The sequence below is a fragment of the Symphodus melops genome (assembly GCF_947650265.1).
Source record: "Symphodus melops genome assembly, chromosome: 17".
NCBI lineage: Eukaryota > Metazoa > Chordata > Actinopteri > Labriformes > Labridae > Symphodus > Symphodus melops.
Window position 1 is genome coordinate 17,337,626 of NC_136707.1, and position 20,243 is coordinate 17,357,868.

The 20,243-nt window shown below is 41.7% G+C and overlaps 1 protein-coding gene and 1 long non-coding RNA gene across 2 annotated transcripts; both read right to left on the reverse strand.

Moving 5' to 3' along the window:
* Window positions 1–6,332: 6,332 nt before the first annotated feature.
* On the reverse strand, window positions 6,333–10,337 carry LOC306837786 (uncharacterized protein). Its single transcript, XM_079365587.1, has 11 exons — window positions 10,303–10,337; window positions 10,125–10,190; window positions 9,906–9,978; window positions 9,418–9,525; window positions 9,255–9,341; window positions 9,056–9,139; window positions 8,917–8,967; window positions 8,755–8,811; window positions 7,961–8,050; window positions 7,597–7,696; window positions 6,333–7,502 (listed from the first exon to the last, which is right to left on the reverse strand). The coding sequence occupies exons 5-11, from the start codon at window positions 9,338–9,340 to the stop codon at window positions 7,449–7,451; spliced, it is 522 nt and encodes a 173-aa protein (XP_079221713.1). The 5' UTR covers window position 9,341; window positions 9,418–9,525; window positions 9,906–9,978; window positions 10,125–10,190; window positions 10,303–10,337; the 3' UTR covers window positions 6,333–7,448.
* A 140-nt stretch (window positions 10,338–10,477) lies between these two features.
* LOC306837789 lies at window positions 10,478–11,104 on the reverse strand. The gene is made up of 3 exons (XR_013780994.1): window positions 11,003–11,104; window positions 10,745–10,851; window positions 10,478–10,601 (listed from the first exon to the last, which is right to left on the reverse strand). It is a non-coding gene; the product is annotated as an uncharacterized lncRNA (long non-coding RNA).
* Between the last annotated feature and the right edge of the window lie 9,139 nt (window positions 11,105–20,243).

Consider the following 20,243-nt stretch of genomic DNA (forward strand, 5'->3'; position numbering starts at 1 on the left):
CCTGAATGATACACTTTATCTCCCCACCCCCCTGTGGCTTGATCTCTCGCTCATGTGCCCCTGCACTGTGCAATTCAGTGTCAAATCCCTAGTGATCCGACGGAGAGAAAGAGAGAGAGAGGGATTACAATGTGTAGTCAATTTTAGCTATACAAATAAAAATGAAAAAGGAAAAAAAAAAAAACCTGGCACAATTTTTATGTAATATAATCCGTTACATGTTGTTAATATTTGCCCTTTGACTTTCCCACTGTGGGATTGCCGGAGGCGGCCAGGGAGGGGGCGGGAGGTGTGGGGTAAGCCAGATAGATGTTCCTAAATGTCATCCTGTGCCTCTCAGGCACAATGAAGCGTTGTGGGTGAACAACAGCATCCATAACAGTGATTTGGTTTGTTCTTGTATTTTTTTTGGACGTTATAACCAGATGTACTTTAAACAACATGGGCTCTAGCATGTACGATTAAGACATTTTATTTACTATCAGAGAATATTGCATTTTGCTGCTTCTTGAAAATCCTTTCAGCATAATTCCAGAGCGTAATGTGACAATGCATTCATTTCCTATGTGCATGAGTGTAAGTATGAATGTGTCTGACTGGCTTAATGTGTGTGTGTGTGTGTGTGTGTGTGTGTGTGTGTGTGTGTGTGTGTGCGCGCGCGCGCGCGCGAACGAGCTGTGCACCAGACCTTTTATATGTGCGCACACATGTAAAATGCTATTTTTGTCGCTTGAACGCACATCAGACAAGGTGGATGCTCGTCTTAGAGAGCTGCCATTATTTCCCTGCCTCAAATGGAAGTTGCTTTCCTGTGACGTTCAGGTACAGAGAGGAAAAATCAGCCTCGGGAGACATGAGATAACCACATACCATGAAAATGACAAGCTGGGTTGAGCAATCGGGAGAAACATGTTTCCAATATGCCACCTTATACAAGCGATACATTTGAGAAATTAGCTGTCAAGAGGGAGCCACTCCGAGGCTCCTTTCATCCAGCTGAAATCTCTCTGACCTTTAAAAAACATTGAGAGTTTGCCTTCTTCTGCGCTACATTTATAGGCATTTGTTATGGTTTATTTATCAGTTTTTATGTGTGTTTTTGGAATATTCATTCACATTGATTTATTTATGCGTTGTTTCGTTTTTTGTTTTTTTTCTTCTTTTGATGCCTTCCTCGTAAACCTGCACCGATTGAAACAGTGGAATGTGTGGACGGAACGTGAGCAGAAAATAGATGCATCCTCTGCAGTGTGACATTTGGCTGGTGCCTCACTGTCCCACTTCTAACAGGAACCCAAAGGACTGCTTTTAGCTGTGGCTCTTGGGGCTGAAAGAAAGATAGGGGGTTAAGGACAGATAAGGGGAGTGGGATTACAAGGATTTGCCACCATTTATTCTTGTTATTCAAACCTTTTTGTGAGTAACTTTGTGTGGGCCATGGAGCAAGATGAGGCTTAGAAAAGAAGAAGAAGAAGAAAAAGGGCCTGAGTATCATCACTTGAGCTGCAGGGGGAATATGTGCAATACTGGTTTATTGGTACAGGACTTGGATCTGCAGCTGAATCTGGGAGCTGACTGTGTTTACAAATGAAAGGACAATATGCACATGTACTGTCTTCTGCTCTGCTGCAGTGCTCGACAAGGTGAGGCACGGATCTTATGGCTCAGTAGCGGGGCATCGTACCGAGGCAGCTCTCACTGGTCAACCGAGGACAACTGAATGTATTTTAACAAGCAAGACTGAAAAAACAATCCACCCCAGGGTGGGAGTGTTAATGGCAAACGCAAGACGGCCATCATCATCATCATCATCATCATCATCATCATCTCTATCCTCTTCGTTCTCATCATCATTAACTCCATCCCTCCCTCACTGTATTTGACATAATGTGCTGATGCTGATCCTCCAGTGCTCAGCTGGGACCTGCCCCAGGGAGGGACACTGTTTAGACAGACACTCCCCATGAGAAGGGGGAATGTGCGTCACCTTGGGCCTGCTTCTGCCTTTGTTTCCAGCACCTCCCAGCACCTTCTTTTTTTTTCTCTCCCTCCCTCATGCTGCATCTCATCCCCATTTTTTAATATCAATCTCAATGGACTCCATTAGCACAGTACTTCTTTGAGAATGTTAATTTGTTTTGTCAAAAGCTTTGTTTATCCCAGATTAATATCTCAATAAACAGAGGAGTGCTCTACTGTGGTGAATGATAGTGATTATACAGTAGGTCTGTAGCTCATGCTGTAGAAGGAGGCGCACACAATGGGAGTTTCTCACCATTCACATCCCTCCAAACCCCTGATTACAATAATAACACCGTGGGTACTAATTTACTGCAGTGAACTCGCCCTCTGTTTCTTTTCTGCTTTCCTTTTTCTGACTGCAAATGTTGAAGGCAATTCCCATTCCATGCCGTGGCTAGTCTGACAGTGTTAAGATTGGGAGTTGTTTAAAAGGTGGGATGCCCAACCTTTGACATAGTGCTGTCTCACCACTGCAGCTTAGTGTCAGTGGAGAGTGAGCTGCTGCATTGTTCAGTCTATCATTAGACAGTAGAGGTCCCAGCAGGCCTACAGTCCGCTTACTCGGACTTGACCCTTTCACACACAGACTTTTTTTTTTCTTTTCCAGTGATTTCAGTGACGCATATCACACCAGGAGGGAAGTCAGGGGAGGGGGGCAGGATGCGGCTGTGTGAGTTCAACAGCAGCTGAGGGGCAGAGGGTCTATAAGTCTGCAAAGGGTGTCCCATAGGAGGGGACGACGCAGGAGCAACATGAGCCCAGATGTCACTAAGTCACAGCTCTAGGCAGTAGGAGAGAGAGGATGGCTGGTGGTGAGGGGGGGGGGGGGGGGGGGGGGTTGCAGAGAGAGAGAGAGGATATGCAGGGTTGGATCTGGAGATAAGGAGATGGATGTGCTACTTTGTTTCAGAGGGCTTTGTGCTGGTGGTTTGCAGTCCAGAGGTTATCACTTTATTGTTGCTGTTGATCAAACCGGCGTGTCAGATCTCAAGTTTTATTCATTGAATAAAACTCACCCACATGAAGAGGGTGACGGATGACATGACTGCTGATTGGACTAATGGATGCTTCCTTAAAAAATGTTTTAAAAAATCCACTGCCGCATCAGCCGACTAAAGGCAGACTTTAGTATGCTTATAAATGTGACAGGATTTTCCTGCATAGATTTTTAAACAGAAAATAAAGTCGTACTATTTTGTTATTGCTCTATTGTAACATCTCCACATTAACACTATACAGTACCTATAGAATAGTTTTAATAATCTGTAAGGGTTCGGTACAAACCCATCATGAGGATAGTGCCAGTGATCTCTGCGATCTGTCCGTGGAGACTTACCTCAAATTCAGGTTAGCAGCCATCTTTGAAGCACAGGGTGGGGCCAGAGGCTTTTGGATAGGATGTAGTTCTCTAAATGCTAAAGATTTGAGCCTCATTCTTCACAGAGACCCAAAGGTCCAAAATGAAAACAAACATATCTTTCGACATATGTACATAAATCACCTTTTGTCAGTTCAGGCAGTTTTAGACACCCAATGGGAGAAAGACAAATTTGCTGTTTTGCTTGTTAACATCGTTCTACATGAAGCAGAAGCAGGCTGAATCTGTTGGCATGGCTGTTTTTTTGTCCCTCTTTTTTTTCTCGCTCGCCGTCTCTGAGGACGGGGAGGAGCTGAATTGTGCCTGCATGTGGTCTGTCCATGGCTGTGGTGATGTTCTATGTGACCAGCCAGGAAATGCTGACAGTCTGTGATTAAAGGGAACATAGCTGGCTGTAGCTGGTGTGAATGGGATATTTAAATAGAAGCCAAAGGCTGCATTAAACAGATTGGTAATGTAGAACCTGGTCAGTATTGGAAATCCCTGAAATGCTTTTATGGGAATGAATAATTATGTATTGGTGATTTATATAGCAGGATGTAGGCATTGCGATGAGTACTGACATTGTGCCACGTGGGGGATCTACATGTAACAACCATTTCTAGAGCTTTCTGTGATTTTCTATGAAATGGATGATTTATTATGTACCACTGCGACATTTGTAAACTGAGGTTAATATAACACCTTGATTCTGTTTTTCTTTGAGGGATGATGTTCATATGTTTTCTTTGTGTTGTTGTTGCTTACATTCATTGCTTTGACAGCTGTCTGGGCAAAAAGGGGGAGGATTTTATTTGAGTGTTTGCGTCATTGCAAGTCAGAGCGACCTTGTATCAGCACATATTAATAAAAAAAAACGTTGAAAATATACACTGTTAATGCTTCAGGGTTTCTCTGGGAATGTTTTGAAGGGGCTCAGATGTGGTGTGTATGTATGTGTTGAAGTAAGGCGTAATTGGTTGTGTGCTTATGAATGTGCCAGTTTGATAAAAGCATAACAGCACACAGAAATTATTGATAATCTTTGGCTTTGCTCTTTGCTTAATAATCTTCAGTAAATCTACCCTGTGATTCAAACTGGAAATGAAAAGACAGCTTAAATACTAATACAGTGGTTATGTTTTATTCATCGACTGTCCTGGAGGTTACAGCAGCTCTGTGCTGCTCATCTGTGTAGAATGGAAAGCAGGGGACTGAAGCCAAGCAACCCAGCTTCCTCCTGAGTCAGCTCCCCCTTGAACCACACACTGTATGCATATGCAGATTGCACCCGTGGGTTGGGATGATGATTCTGTCAAACACTGGTCATACTCCACAAAGTGATCAGAGAGATGCAGGGAAAAAAAAGCAAAGCGATCCGTTTGGGACAAAACCCAGAGTCCCAACGCTCTGAGTGTTTGAACGTGGACTGGTGAGAGCTTTACAGGTAGGAGAAGAGGCAGACTGCTCCCATGCTAATGTGGCTTTGTTTCACTACAGTGATCTTAAGTCAGTATTACCAAGACCAACTTGAACATTTCCTTCAGCCATCTCTTATGTATCTGTAATGTATATGCACACCTGTGAGGGTCCCGGCTCAGTTGGATTTAGCTTTACAAAGCATCAGTCAAGGTTAATTAATCATACAGTGTGATCCCCGATGTAATCGCTTTAAAACTGCTGTGTGAATACAGCTTACTGACTTTTCAATGCAGCACTGTTTGCTTGCAGCTGCCTGTTAAGCCTGAACATCACACAGCAGTAGGCGACCTCTATACTCGGGAGTTGCCGAAAACATTGTGATACACCGGAGATCAGTTAGGGATGACACACAAGTGCAGCCCAGCTAGCTTCCCTTAAGCCATCTTATCCCTGATGTAGTGTGATCAGTGTTCATCTCCTGCTGACTTTTGTCTCCTCGGCTGCTCATAATACTGTTCACAGCCGAGTGTTATTGGTTACTAATTAGCTGAGAGCTAGTTATTATGTGCATCAGAGCATAGAGGATTCCTCCGTAATTACAGCTTCTCTCGTGTACCTGTTTTTTTTTTCCATGTCATGCAGTACACTGTGCCTGTATTATGACACGTGATGACTCACCCCCTACCCATCCACCCATCTGCCCATGCAGTCCCCGCCTCGCTCATGTCCCCTCAGTGAAACTCCCTGTGAGGGGGAGCTCTGAGGCCTTGACCATTCAATCACCCCCTTTTCACCGCTGGTTCAGTCACACTTTCACACACTGTCATACCAACATGAGCAACAAGGCCTCTGACCCCTGATACACTCTCTTCCTGGTACTCAGTCCATCAGAGAGGTAAACCGAGGGGGGTTTTCTCAAGGTCATTGCACATTGAAGGAAGCAAAAATAGAATCACAGCAATCCTCAACAAATCCCAAGAGGTGTATGAAATCCTGTCTAAATCACTGTGTTTTTGTGTAATTGTAATTACATAGATAGCAATACTCGGGGGACCTAAATCTTTTAAGTAATGTAACATAGATTTACAGCTCTAAAATTAGCAGCAGAAGTGCCTTTGATTAGTTGATTAATAAATCAGAGCAATGTATTAAAGGGATCAACACAGTCACAGACACTGATTGTATAAAAGAATAACACAAAGTCCATCAACATTACTATGATGTTGGCTGTAATTTATTAAAGATACATTGTTGCATCTTACCCACAGTGGTCTATAATATAAATAGATGTAAATAGAATGTGCATGTTACGTGTCCGTTATATTAACATTTGATTTGAAATTATTGCAATCAAGACCATCAATAAACATCAATAAGGTTTGCATCACTCGACTCCAGTAGAATGCGGGCATTATGTTGCCCTTTTCCTTGGTGATGTGAGACTCGTGTGTATTTACTGCCCCCTGGTGGATCTGCAGCCAGAGTGATGCCTTCACAATTTAAGGTTAAAAAAAATCCAGGGAGTAAGATCCAGGGTGGAATGAACAATTTATTTTCAACTCCATGTAAATATTTCAGCAGTAAAAATCTAAAACAAATATGATTATCAGTAAATGTGTCAATCTAAAAGTAAATGCAATTCAACACTTAAAACTAAAAAAACAATTTCTTTAACCGAGGATATCATCTGGGTTACATAAAAGTACGAATCAAGAGATAAGAATAAACATGTTGCTAGATTAAGCAGGAAATAAAAGAGTAAAGGCACACTTACTATTATGATCAGGATAACATAAAGGTACAAATACAGGTTTAAATCAATAAAAACAAAAATGCATGACATTTTGTGATCCATTTAAATGCATATATTGGTAAATGGTCTTGAGCTTGTATTAAGATTTTTACACAGCATGTCACACAGAGATGGAATAGGCAGCTATGTTAATTGAACTAATCAATTCAAACAGATAGACATGCCACTGACGACGCAGCGGGACACATCGACATGTGGTTGGGGAACAAACCCCGACCTAACATTGACCCATTGCCGCACCTATTATACTAGGTGTATATATTTATATTTATTTATAACAGGTTATAATACAGGTTATAGAAGATTGAACATTTGATTTTCTAACCAAACATTCATTATACATAATAGTAATATTAAGCCTCACAGTTGTGTATGTGGTACCTTTCCTGACTGGTTCACCCATCCTTTGGTAGAGCTGTGCTCTTTACAATCTCAATGACAAACATCCCATACACTTGTTTGTTTTTTCCAGGTAATGAAAAAGTTTGGCCAAATATAATAAATCATATTCACTGTGTTGATCACAGTCAACAGACAGCCTGTGTGACTCGTCATGTATCAGTGAATATTCTGGACACAATACAAAGACACCACCAGTTTCCACCAGGGTTATCGTAATGATTTCAAGATGTTGTAATCATAAAGTCACGGATAAAGGGTCTTGAAAAATGTATGCTTGTAAGGTTAAAAAAGCTTGTGGTCAATATAGTTACTGTTAAATATCCCAAAGGACTGTCAGTAAAATACCACATACCCCAACTGTGAGAACATTGTATTTATACTGCATGTGTTCGTTATTATTATTATTATTATTATTATTATTATTATTATAAATCAGTACTTATGATCACCACACTTCCTCATGGATCCTGACTTCACATCATCGTCCTGCAACAAACAAAACAATTGCTGATTTTAACAAAAACCTCATCAGATTGGGCTTTTCATGAGAAAAACGATAACCAGACATCTTTCCACTTACCGGTGCAGGAGAGCACTTGCTGAGCTGGTCGGGGTCGTAGCAGCTCTTGTCCACCAGAGCTGCAACTTCACCTGTCATGTTAGAGTGTTGGATGGAACCTCTGGAGACAGACACAGCACAGCATAAAGACATGAATTTCTGCACAGATGTAGCTGAGGTTGTTTATGTTCACTTTCTGAAAAGACCTCAGGTGAATTCTGAAACTCTGACTTTTCAGCCCTTCAGATATTTGGAGGGCAGAGCAGTTAAAAAAAAAGAAAGAAGTGATTCTTGGCAGCTGTCCCAACATCAGCAAAATATTACAAGGTGTAAAGAAGACTGCAAACTGAAAAGGGCTGCCATGAGAGCAGAGTGGTCGTCTCACCCCTGAATGGGCAGCAGTGGCGCACTTTCATTCTCATTTTTTCCACGACCACGATCAACGAGAGGCCGCCCGTTCTGCATGTCCCTGATCCTGCAGAAGAAGAATTAACGGCCATTAGTATCCAGCAGGGGGGGCTTTTAAAATCCAGGGTGAGTACTTGATGACAATTCAGTGGACTACCACAACATGAACTGACACAATTATCGTAGAAACATTTCTGTTTTTTTTTTTTTTTTGCTGCTCTTTTTTCAAAGGTTATATTATTTGAGTGTATTTTTATGTTAACAGTATTAACAGTGAGTGACTGAAGAAGACATCTGCTGGTGATTGTGACTCATTTTTGTTGCAGTGCTTCAAGTGAGTGGGGCATATAATCTTCTTCTCAGTCTGCTGTTTTTTTACACTACCCTGCACCAACGTCATGTGCTTGTAACTATCTCCTTTTTCACCTTTGAAACTAATAACAGGATTTCAAATTAGGGTTCTTATGAGAACCTATTGTAAACACGTGGTAAATGGATTATATATTTTCATCTTCATAGAACTTTTTATTACAAGCACCATACATCTAAAAAGTAAGCACTTCTAGAGTTTCCATACACCATGTTTCTAGTTATGTTGTTACTATCCTGTCTTTGTACGTATCTGAAAAGGGTTCAGGGGCTAGATTGTTGATCTTTAGGAGAACATAAAATCTCTCAAGACTATATAAGTCGTCTCGTTTGAGTATGTGGAGAAAAGAAACAACCTACATGCAAAAGTTAATAATTCTAAAGATCTGACTTCAGACTTACGCAACAATGTCTTCCATTTTTCTGTCAGTCACTCCTCCTGGGTCATCTCTCAGGTCCCTGAGACAAACATACAGTATGCACAGTAATTGTTGTTAAATGATCATAGATGCATTGATTTACACAACGAAAAATCATGAGAATATTCAATGCCAAAAAGCTCACCTATGCATGGGTCGTGGATTACAGGCTCTATCAGGGACATCTGCGCCTCCACTGGAAGAAAAATATAGAGTTTCTATCTCTATCTCTTCAAGGGGAAAAAAAGTGAATAGGCACAAGCTAAAGTTATCCGTTCTCTTACTCTTTGGACGGCTGGGTTCCAGTGCTGTAGATGTTGTCCAGACTAAGAGCTTGAGGAGTGTCTTCATCAGCTTGACAATCAACACTATGGATACAAATGTTGCTTTTATCAGATTACAGTCCAAACATAAAAAAAGAAGCTTTAATGATTTTCACAAACAGGTTAACAGAAGTTTGGTGTGTTAACGTTGAAGCCAAACCTTTGAGCTTGCACGCTCTCAAGTCTGCTATTTCTCTCATTCTCATCAGTTGCAGGTTGACCAATGTCAGGCTGTATTTCATTCATCCTAAAATGACAAGGAGAATAAAAGATGAGCATGTATTCAACTGTACTGATCTGTGCTCATATGAATGTTTGCTTACTCGATTACAGCGCTGTGGTTGCCATTCAAATCAGAATCAGTTTTTGCCTGAGCTGTTGCTTCCTGGTTTCTTTGAGGGAAAATCTTGTGAAACAGACTCAACAGGGTCCTTAATAGAGAAAGAAATAATAATGTTTTCAATAAAACAACAGAGCTACTCAGCAATAGAATACATATCTGCAAGCGGTTTTTGCACTTTAAACAGGCATTTTTGATTTACAACTGATCAGCCTGTCCCTCTATAGATGGTCTGGAGACGTAATGGCAGAAGTACATTTGAACTAAAACAGTGCTAGGTGAAACTTATGTAACCAGCTAGACTGGCCAGCAGCCCAGGGCTCGCCCTTACTGGAAACCCCCTTTGAGAAGCCTAACAGAGGAACAGTGTTACTTCCTGCAAATCTGACAAACAATCAGTGAATTTCTGAAGCAAAGGAAGCTTAAAGGGAAGTGGCAGGTAAATGTCTGAGAAAATGTATTTGAACACACTTTTTTATGCCGAGGGACCAACAAAGCCACACGATCACAGAGAGGAGCACAATCCCAGCAACTGATCCACCAACTACAGACAACATTAAACATGTTAGTGCCAGATATTCAATCAAGTCGCGTACAGTAAATTCACTTAGTTAATGCTAATAGAAACATGTTTAAGCTCCTATTATAACATCACAGTGTTATTTTAAAAAACCACAGTACGCCACTTACTAATGGGGCCTCCAGGAGGAGTCTTCTTTGTCTCTTGTAAATCTTTGACAACAGGAGTCAGGTTCCCTGTTAAAGGTAAAAGGGGGTTATTTGCATCTAATGTTTATGCTTATACATCAATAATCAGCAATGTCAAATTAACATTTAAAATTCAGTTGTTTAAATGCCATCAGCTTACCACTTATGTTAAAAGTCAACCACTTTTCACCAGTGACATGCTGTCCCTGAGAATGAAAAAAGTCTTTACTGTCAGAGAGTAGAGAACACTATTGACAATAAACTATAAAAACAAGTCAACTTAGTTTTGTTTTCCAGTTTATGAGTGTTGAGAGTGATCACAAATGGGGGACTTACATCAGAGAATATGCAATGTATTTGCAAATCCGTGCACTCCTTGGTGAAGAATGAAGTGTTGTCCAGTTTCATCATCGGATCCAAATATTCTTTTTTTCGAGACATATACCGAGCAATGTTTTTCTGTCAGGGTAAAAACAAGAATTAGAACAAAGATCATTGCTTTGTTTTTCTACAGCACACATTAAATCAGTGCTACATGTGTTGTTGAAATCATTTCCTAATACACAATTCTGACTGCGACAGAGCTTGAAAAAAGGGCCTACCTGGTTTCGGCTCACAAATATTGTCGTTGCACCTCGACACTCATGTGGGTAACTGAAACCATCAGCAGACTTTATCTCTTCGCAGGATTTGTTTATTGTAGATACATCTGTGACAACAGATTAGTATTGTGTATCAAAGACAAACAACTATACACACACACACACACACACACACACCAGAAGTGTCGAGATAGTGAAAGTATTAAATAACTCTCAAAAAAGTGATAAATATGTGTTATAAACACTGCCAGCTCTTACCTGCGTTTCTTACAAGACCGAATAACATCATCAGGATAAGTAAGGTAAATATTTTAAGCTTCATTTCGTCGACTAAAAGGAGAGACGGACAGAGACGTGCAGTCGTACGCTGAAGTAAGGAAGAGGAAGTAAAAGTGATTACTCCTTTAATGTGAAGACTGAACTACTGTCGAAGAAAGTGTACTTGTGAATTCAGTCACTATGGGGAGCTGTCATCCTACATATCAGACACACACCCAACAGGCTGCCATGAGACACAGAAGCCCACAGGGTTTACTTGGTCATACTTATTCACAAGAAAACAGAGGAAAGGCAGTCTGTATCAATATGTTGCGGCTCTAGCATTTTCTCTTTAACAGACAGGAAAACAGGTGTGTCAAAAGACGAACACATCCTGAAGCCCAGCATGGATTCTGTCGCTGTGGCAGGATTTTTCTACCCCGCAGGTGGAAGAGTTAGTTTTCATCCCGTTTGAGGACGGCAGTGATCCCGACATATTCAAACCATGAGAGAGCAGAGGGACAACAGAGGCCTCCGAGTATACTCAAAGAGGCCTCTGTCATTTCCCACACACACACACACACACACACACACACAGAGTACACGAATAAAGCAGAAGCCGCCCTGGTGCAGCACGCTTCATTTACACTGCATCTTCTCTGGTCCATCGAGAAAACACAGAGCAGAGTCTGTGTCACTCAATACGGGCCCCTCTCTATCTCTTCAAGTCTGTGCACCAACCCCTCCTGCATCTCTCCGTCCCTCGCTGGCTCTCCTTTGCCCTCCACTCTCGCTCTCTCTCTTACATGGTAATAGTCCACCAGCTGGATCGAGCAAAAAAAAACACAAAAAAAAACACTGCCTCCAAAACACACTCTCACATTTCCTTCTTAACATTATTATCTCATTGGCTGAGATGTGGGATTGGATAGAGTGACACAGAGGCAAATAAGATTTACTTATTAGCCAATTTGGTTGAGCTAGCCACTTAAATGTTGCATCATTCTTGATTACTTCATTGCTCCTTGACAAGACCCCTCTGGAGTACAGATGACAGCATCGCAACAGGCAGTAAATGCACTCTGCTCAGGTCCCCTAGTGACAGAGCTGCGGGGAAGTGGACTTGTCCAATCATCTGATCCATTCTCCATAGATATCAAGTGACAGTGGGTGGCTGAGATATCCTAACATCCCTCTTCATTTCCACAGAGCCCCTGCATAAACAGAGCAGTGATGACGCAGGACTGGATGAAAACACACACACACACACACACACACACACACACACACACACACACACACAAAGATATGAACACTGTCCCAGAGAGCACACTCCCACAAACACTGCGTCCACTGCTCCAGAGTAAATTCCAAAGAATCTAAACAGGACTTTTAGGGTAAATAATTCCGAATTGATCTGTTTTCTGTCCTCTCCTCGTCCGTTTCATCCCCTTCATTCTAAGCCTCTTTATTAGAGAGGAAATAAAAGATAAACAGCTCTCTTCCATTTTTACTAACACCCTCCCAAGTCCTTTCTTTTTCTCCATGTAGTTGAAGAAAGTTTAATGGTAGAAATATAAGCGCTAGGATGGAGATTTTTTTTTTTTTTTGGGTTCAGAACCAAAGAGAGCAAAACAAACCCCATTCAGTGTGGTGTACAGTTCACTTTTATAAACCCAAGTTTCAAACAAAAAGTGGGTGCACCATTCAGGGTGTGTGAGTTGTAGAGTCGAAGCAACACTCTGAGAATCCTGAGTAGCTCAAAAAGAATAGTGCTGGCTCTTCTCTAGCCTGCTTGGCTTCAGTTTGCTTTGCTCCACATCGGTTTCAAAATATACCCAGTAGAAAGCCGACCTCAACAAAAACAGCATAGACAGAGCAGTATTGACTCCTATTATGAAAACAGTCTCATGTTCACACTCTGACAGTGAGTATCGTAGATTTGTAGACATATTTCTTCGCCTTTTTACAGGTGTTTTCATCGCATTATTCCTGAATCCAAACCCTGAGACGTGATTGATCCGTGTCAATGAGAAGCATAAAATCACCAGGGAAACTTTCAAGTAAAATGGTAGCCGAGATAATTACGCATTCAGAGGGCAAAAACTGAGCAGTGAGTTTTTAGAATGGCTAATGAGACATTTACACACAGTTTTGTATGCTTCGACCGCACAGCATTATTCTTGTCATGGAGATCTGTAGATAATGGAAATTGTTCTGGTTTTAGTTTGTTGTATGAGTGAGCAAAAGAGGAAGACTCCATCAGGCGTCATACAACTGTAAATCCCACCAGCTGCCATTGTTATTAAACTCTTATAAACTAATTTATGCGTGCAAGTGATGATCCACTTTTGGACGTCGCCTCTCAAATCCAGCTACATTCTCTTTTCTCAAGTTGTCGGACTGTAAACAAAGACAGGACACTGAAAGGAAGTCTAACGCTGACTGCCTGTAACATTGAAGCCCCCCCCCCCCAAAAAAAAAAAAAAAAAAAAAGTTGGCTGGAGCTCCAAGACGTGTCTGGTGTTCATCTACGGGTTCCCAGACTGCCAACACACTTACGTACTACATACCTACTCACATACAGAGAAATACATGCACATTAATCACATTCTGTCAAACATATTATGAAATCCCACTTTGTCATTACATTGCTGCACTTACAAACAAAAAAACGGAATATCTTACAACAGTGAGCAATCGAGTGTGAGTGTGTTCTCCAGTGTTGGCCCCACAGAATATCATGTGCACCCCCCACCCCATCTTCTCCTCCCACACACATTTTAAAGCCCCTTCAATAGTGGCCAACGCTCGCCCTCATTGAAAAACGACAGCTCCCTCTTGCATAGCTTGGTTAGCCTGGGCACGGCAACCTGATCCTGCTGAGAAAGTCTTATAAAAAGAAGCAAATAAAACAAGCCAATCAGAAACACCTCTCCTCCACTGAGCCTAACATAAAAGATCAGAGCGTTTTTTTTTCTTATATCAGATCAACCCTTGCCTAAGGGTTGATGGTGTTGGAATATCCAAGCTCAGCAATGCCTTATTATCAGTCTGTATTATACAAGCGGCCTTGTCAACACACTGTACAGTACGATGCACAGCAGCTCAAATTCACATGGTGCTGAGGCACATGTTGTGCAATAAGTAGAGAGCAACTTGGACAGGCTCTATTAATCTGTTTTCCAGCTAAATCTCCTGAGAGGGATCTCTGACAGAAAACAAACCTCTCTGTTTGAAGCACGGCCTCCAGTTAAACTTGTTCAACTTCTGCCTGCCTCTACTTTTTATTCTCCTCCTCACTCTGTTTCTCTCCCACTCTTCTCTCTGCCTCCACTTTTCCTCTCTTGTCATCTCATTCTGCCGCTCTCTGCTCTCCTTCACCATTGTCCCCCCCCCCCCCCTGTTCCTTCGCTTTACTCTCTCCATTTCTCTCTCTCTCTCCCTCTTGATTTGTTGCTGGCCTAAGTCTCAGTTTTTGGCTGGGCAAACCCAGGGTGAGCGTGTCTTATTACAGCAGTCCAGGGCCCTCTGATAAAGCCCTGCATTGTGAAAGATAATCCCTCAGAAACAATCAGATTTTTATACTGTGCCCTCTGTTGTTCCTATAGCCTCAAACTTGAATATACAAAGCGTGCTCACAGCTCACACACGCAACCATTTGTGTTGACACACAAACAAGTACATGTGCAAGCACTGGCTTGCAATGCACACTAAGTGGACTCGTGTGAAAAAAGGCAAGAAATTCACATCAAATTACCGATTCGGTTAATTTTGTTTCCACGTTTCTGCTGCTGCCAGTCAAACACTGCAGAATCCAGGAATGTCTCACCTAAAGCTTTGAGTGACATGAATGCAGTTTTAGGGGACAGGGATTTGTGAATGGGTGGTTTGTGCAGCGCTGTAAAATGTCAGTTAAGTCAGTGTGTCTATCACTGTCATGTTTTGTTAAGGCAGCCCTTCTGTAGCCGTTCACACTCGGCTGAGCTCTATTGTTAAATAAACAAAGGCTTGTGTTCGGTTGTGCTGTGGATCAGTGAGTGGATCAGGCACTCACCTGAAAAATTGGAGAGTAGAGCGGAGCAGCACGGAGAGTAATCTACACTTTAACTTAAAATCCTCATTAAAACAGATGCAAGTGTGTGCTCTACTCAGTGGACATTTGCACATGTACTAGCATGAAAAAAAACACACATTAAAAATGGCTGATTACCATTTATCTGTTCCAGTTCTGTCGCTCTGGTACCATGCACTGGGAGGCTCATATTGAGCCTTCACGGTAGAACACATTTCTAATTTTGATTTAAGAGACAAACCAACTGACTTGTGACTTCTCCTCGGTATGCTAACTGTAGCTGAGCGCAGCTGTTCAGTGTCTAGACAGGTTTAGATACCTGTGTGGTTCTAGGTCGTCCCTCTGTCACTGCCATCATTCCTCATCTTCCAACAGGAGGTTTTTCCATCTCTGGATTTTTCTCTGCCGTCATCTGTCACCACGACTGAGGGGAAGGAAAAACCTAATTACAGGATGAAGGCAACCATAACCTCCCCCCCTCAAAGTTTACACTTATAACCATGGTAGCCTGCAGCTGTGAATGCCAGACTAACATTACGTTAAACAATGTGTTGTAAAGGTTGCTACAGTCCACCTGTTGCCCAACAGCACAGGGGAGTTTTATTTGAAGGGGCGCTAAAACAAAAGACAAAGAAAAGAAAACATGGGCATCAGTTATTAGAGATGATACCTGGTACTTAACAGTAAACTTACAGCCATCAAACTACCAATTACCTAAACTCTCCCAGGCAAGCTATGTTAGCATATCAGCATTACACACACAAATTAGTCACTAGTTCCCCTTATTCATAACAAGGAATTACAGGAATATTGTCAGGTGTCTGCAGTGTGCATAGTCATTAAACTATTAGCTCAAAGCTATCATCACACCTATATCCAGATGAAAGTGCAGTTGAAAGTATTTTACACACAGCCAGGGAAGAGGCATAGAGAGAGGCCTGTGTTGTATTTAACAGTTTCCTGGCCTCCAACAAGCGACTTCATTGTCTCTCTGATGCTCTGCGCTGTTGTCAGTGTGACCTCAGCACTGCAGCTTTTTTAATTCTGTGTGTTATTCCAGCTGGTTCCTGAGGAGGACTCTAATTAGCACTAGGGCACTGATAGCAACGTCCTCACTAAAACACTCTGTCCCACACATACTGTGCTGTATCCGCTCAAACTCACATTCATTCTCTGTCATATTCACACTGCCCAACAGCCTCTAACGTATGTCAAGACAAAGTGCTGGAAGACACTAATGGTTTGGTTTAGGTTATTAGTTTATTTGAATCAGGGACATACAAAAAGAAACATTAGTCTCATAAGAATGCTTTGTACCAGATTTAGCTAACTAGCTAATGGTCAAAGAGGCTGCAGAAGTTGGTCTAAATGAATACATAATCTTAAGGCTGCACTAAATTTATAGTTCATCAATTTAAATGCACCGGATTATTTATATGTAATACTTATTAACATACATTTGTACTGGTTATTGGAAATCAACACTTCAATAGACAATAAATAAATGAAACCTACAACTGAAAGCACTAACAACAGCTGATATGAGATAAATTAGGAATAATGTGCAGCAAATTAAAACAATATTTTAATTCAGAGGCACAGGAAAACATCGAGAAAATTGCAACTAAGACATGCTGCAAATGAAAGAAACGTGCTGCTGAAAGCAGAAACAATTGGTTCATATTAAACCACTTTTCCCAATCTGACCGACATTATCATTCTCATCCTTTGCTATTGACCTTCAAACGCTGTTTGTACAATCCAACTTACGCACACAATGCTGCTCTCTTATAAACAGTGTCTGTATTGTTTATGGAAGAGTATAGTTGTGTATATCAGGGATTACAGTGGTACGTGTGAGGTAAAGTGTGATTGATGGCCTTAATGACCTCCACTAAAAGCACCTGGATGTGTATGCATGTTCACATTTGAACACATGAACATAACTCCTAGACATGTCTAATACATTCAAGAGATGAGTTTTTCTAAGATATGTATACTCTGTGAGGTCATCTCCTTTGGGCTTTGGAGTGAGTACTGAGGTCAGCTGCATGTTTCCCACTTCATGCGGTTTGCTTTGAGTACTGGACTGTAATATGTTTAAGTGATGAATTGGCTGTTCTCATGATTCCCCGGCTTGTAATAACATGGGAGGATTGCCATGTCACTATTACGTTAACCTTACACGTTGATGTGTGTTGCGGGGTCGGGCTAAGCTTGATGACTTTGTAACCTGGGATCATCCTCCCATCTCTGCTCTGCAGCCATCACCGACACCTCGAGGGTTCAGCTATTGTTTTTATTAACATGGTCTTGTTTTTACATTCCAGTAAGCAGCCTGCAAGTTATGGAGAAAACATAAACACACCCACACACAAACCCTCACAAACGTGTGCAAACACACACACACACACACACACACACACACACACACACACACACACACACACACACACACACACACACACACACACACACACACACACACACACACACACATACAAACTTGACATAGCTCATGCCTCAGACCACAAAATATAAACAAAGTGGTTTGGTATCTGTATCTACAACGTGTCTTGTCTAGAGTCTCGTAGATAAGCTTGATTTACTGAAGAATGGCTCATCAAAAGTCTTAAATCTTTGCTTTAAGCTATTTGTTCCATGTATTAAACATACTTATAGCTCCTTTTTTCCACAGGTGCTGTGATAGGAAAAAAGGAAAGTAATTTGCTGCAGAGACCTCAACAAAGAGAGGGAGCAGGTCACCTTAACCTGAAACATTCAGCTTGACACTTGAATAATTATACAACACAACTCGGCGCCAAGCCTTATCAGGTGACCTTTTTCTTTGTTTTCTACTTTTGTAACACCTCATTTCCTTCTTAAAAACAATGATATAACCTCTTTCATGGTAAATAAGGGCTTATGGGTATGATCTATGCTCTGTTTCATGTATGTCTTTGCTATGCTACAAGGACAGTGAGCAATGCTCTTCAGCGTGAGACTTGGTGCTGTCACACAAACAGCACAGTATCATTTTAAGCTATAGTCCTGAGCAGCGAATGCAACAGGAAGATTCTTCGAAGAAAACATGTCGTATTTTTTATTGCATAAATTACTGCAACTATAGATCTTGTAATGGAGAAATCTAGAGATGCAAACTCTTACACGTACACAGAGAGTACCTGACTCTAATGTGAGTCTCTTATTCTGTCTCTCTTTTAAACTCGTAAATTCACTCTTAGTGTGTGTGCCTGAGTACAAAAACAGTGCCTTGAGTGATGCTATCTTCAACAGATAGCACACTGAAACTGTCCTGGTCAGATAGTGTGCGCACGTGCTTCACTGATAATTTTGGTATGCATTATGTTTTTTGGGGGGTTTTATTGAAGTGAGGGGGTGCATAAACACATTTTGTCATTTGTAAGTGATTGCACATGTGAAATTAACAATTTGATTTTGTCAGTTCTCTGTAGATAACTTCTTGGTTATGATGTTATTGTTAGCTCATTTAGCTCGACGGGATCATGCACACTAATGGCTTTGACACAGAAATTCCAAAGCATGCCTACTTGCAGTCCTATGTCTGCAGCTAGTGCATGCACTGATTTACATAACTGTTGGAGATGTAGAAATATTCATGGCAGCGAAGGGCCGAGGGAGCTTGAACTTGAGCATACTAAAGAGCCCATTAATCCTTTTTAATTCTATTAAGAAATGGTTGCAGCTGGATGAGAGACCGGCAGAGTTCCAGGGACTATGTCTCTAATGCCTTGGAGACCCACAGAGAAAAGCTCTTACTTAACAGAAATTCATTTGCAAGAAAATTCTTTTACGCACGGTTGAATCAATTCACAGCAGTGAGCAGCTTTAACTCGGTAAATAAAGACATTTGAGGACTGTGGGAAGAGATGTGTCTCACATATCCAAGAAAAAGGCCTTTTCATTAACCAGGGGAAGTGTTTTGTAAGTGGAATTTGACTGTGCTAAAATTGTCTGGATGATGTTATCTATGTCAGACAAATCATGTACCGTACAAGTGTCCTACCTTAGAAAGGAAGAGATATGCAGGTGAGCTACGTGCTTTTAGCAGCACAACTATCTGTGTGTTGATTTGGATCTGCACTGCAAATCATCCGCCATGTTATTTTTGTACACCTGTCCAATTTTAACAATCATAATCTTATCCAGGAATTCCCCAAAGAGAAGTATGTGGAAAGAGGAATAAAGGGAAAGGGAGTTTCCTTCCACAGTGAAAAAAAAAGGACAATACTGTTCACCTGTTGAGATAAGACTTCAAATGCCCCTCATTTTTAATGACCACAGTGCCCTGCGCCTGTTCCTGCCGTGTGCACAATCACAGCAGTGTAAATAGCGACAGGGCCTCCTGCCTGGACCTCAGTAATCTGAACATACAAAATGTGCCTCAGCCTGTTGACCCCGATTCATTTCTATTAGGGCAAAGGGTCAGTGAGGAGGACGCCGGTCACAGTGTTAACCAGATGTCATGTTTGACAGGCTATGTAAACGCCGCTCAGTGGAGGAGCTTACCTCTCGCTCAGCACAGCTCAGTCACACACACACACACACACACACACACACACACACACCTAAGCACAAGACAATAACAAGGAGGGAGGCAGACACAGATAGACAAGAACCTGTCACACAAGCACTGGCATATACGTTGCTCAGGAATGAAATGTGTCTCCTTGGTTACAGTATTATGAAACAAAACAGGCCTGAAAACCACCATCACATTCCTTCCCACCCTGACACCCCACGCCCATCACCCTCACTCTCCCCCATATCTACCTCCTCCTCTGTACTGCCAACGGCTCCATTGCTCCCTCCCTTCATCGCTGGGACACATTTCCTGCTCGTCCGTCCCCCTTACCTCAGCGTTATGCACAGACCCATTAATGTAGCTCACCCTCTCTGTCTCACTCTGTCTGATCCCGGGCTTTTTTTTTTTTTTTTTTTAATTCTCCCCCCTCAGCCTGGAAGTGGATCGGAAAGAATAAAAAGAAATGAAAGAAATGCCTCAGACGCCCCAACCTGTATCTGGTAAAGCATCTCCATGGTAGCATGACCCCCTGAAATAGCCCATCATGCTTCACTGCATACAAAAGGAACTTTGAGCAGGGTAGGGGCAGAGCGAGGAAG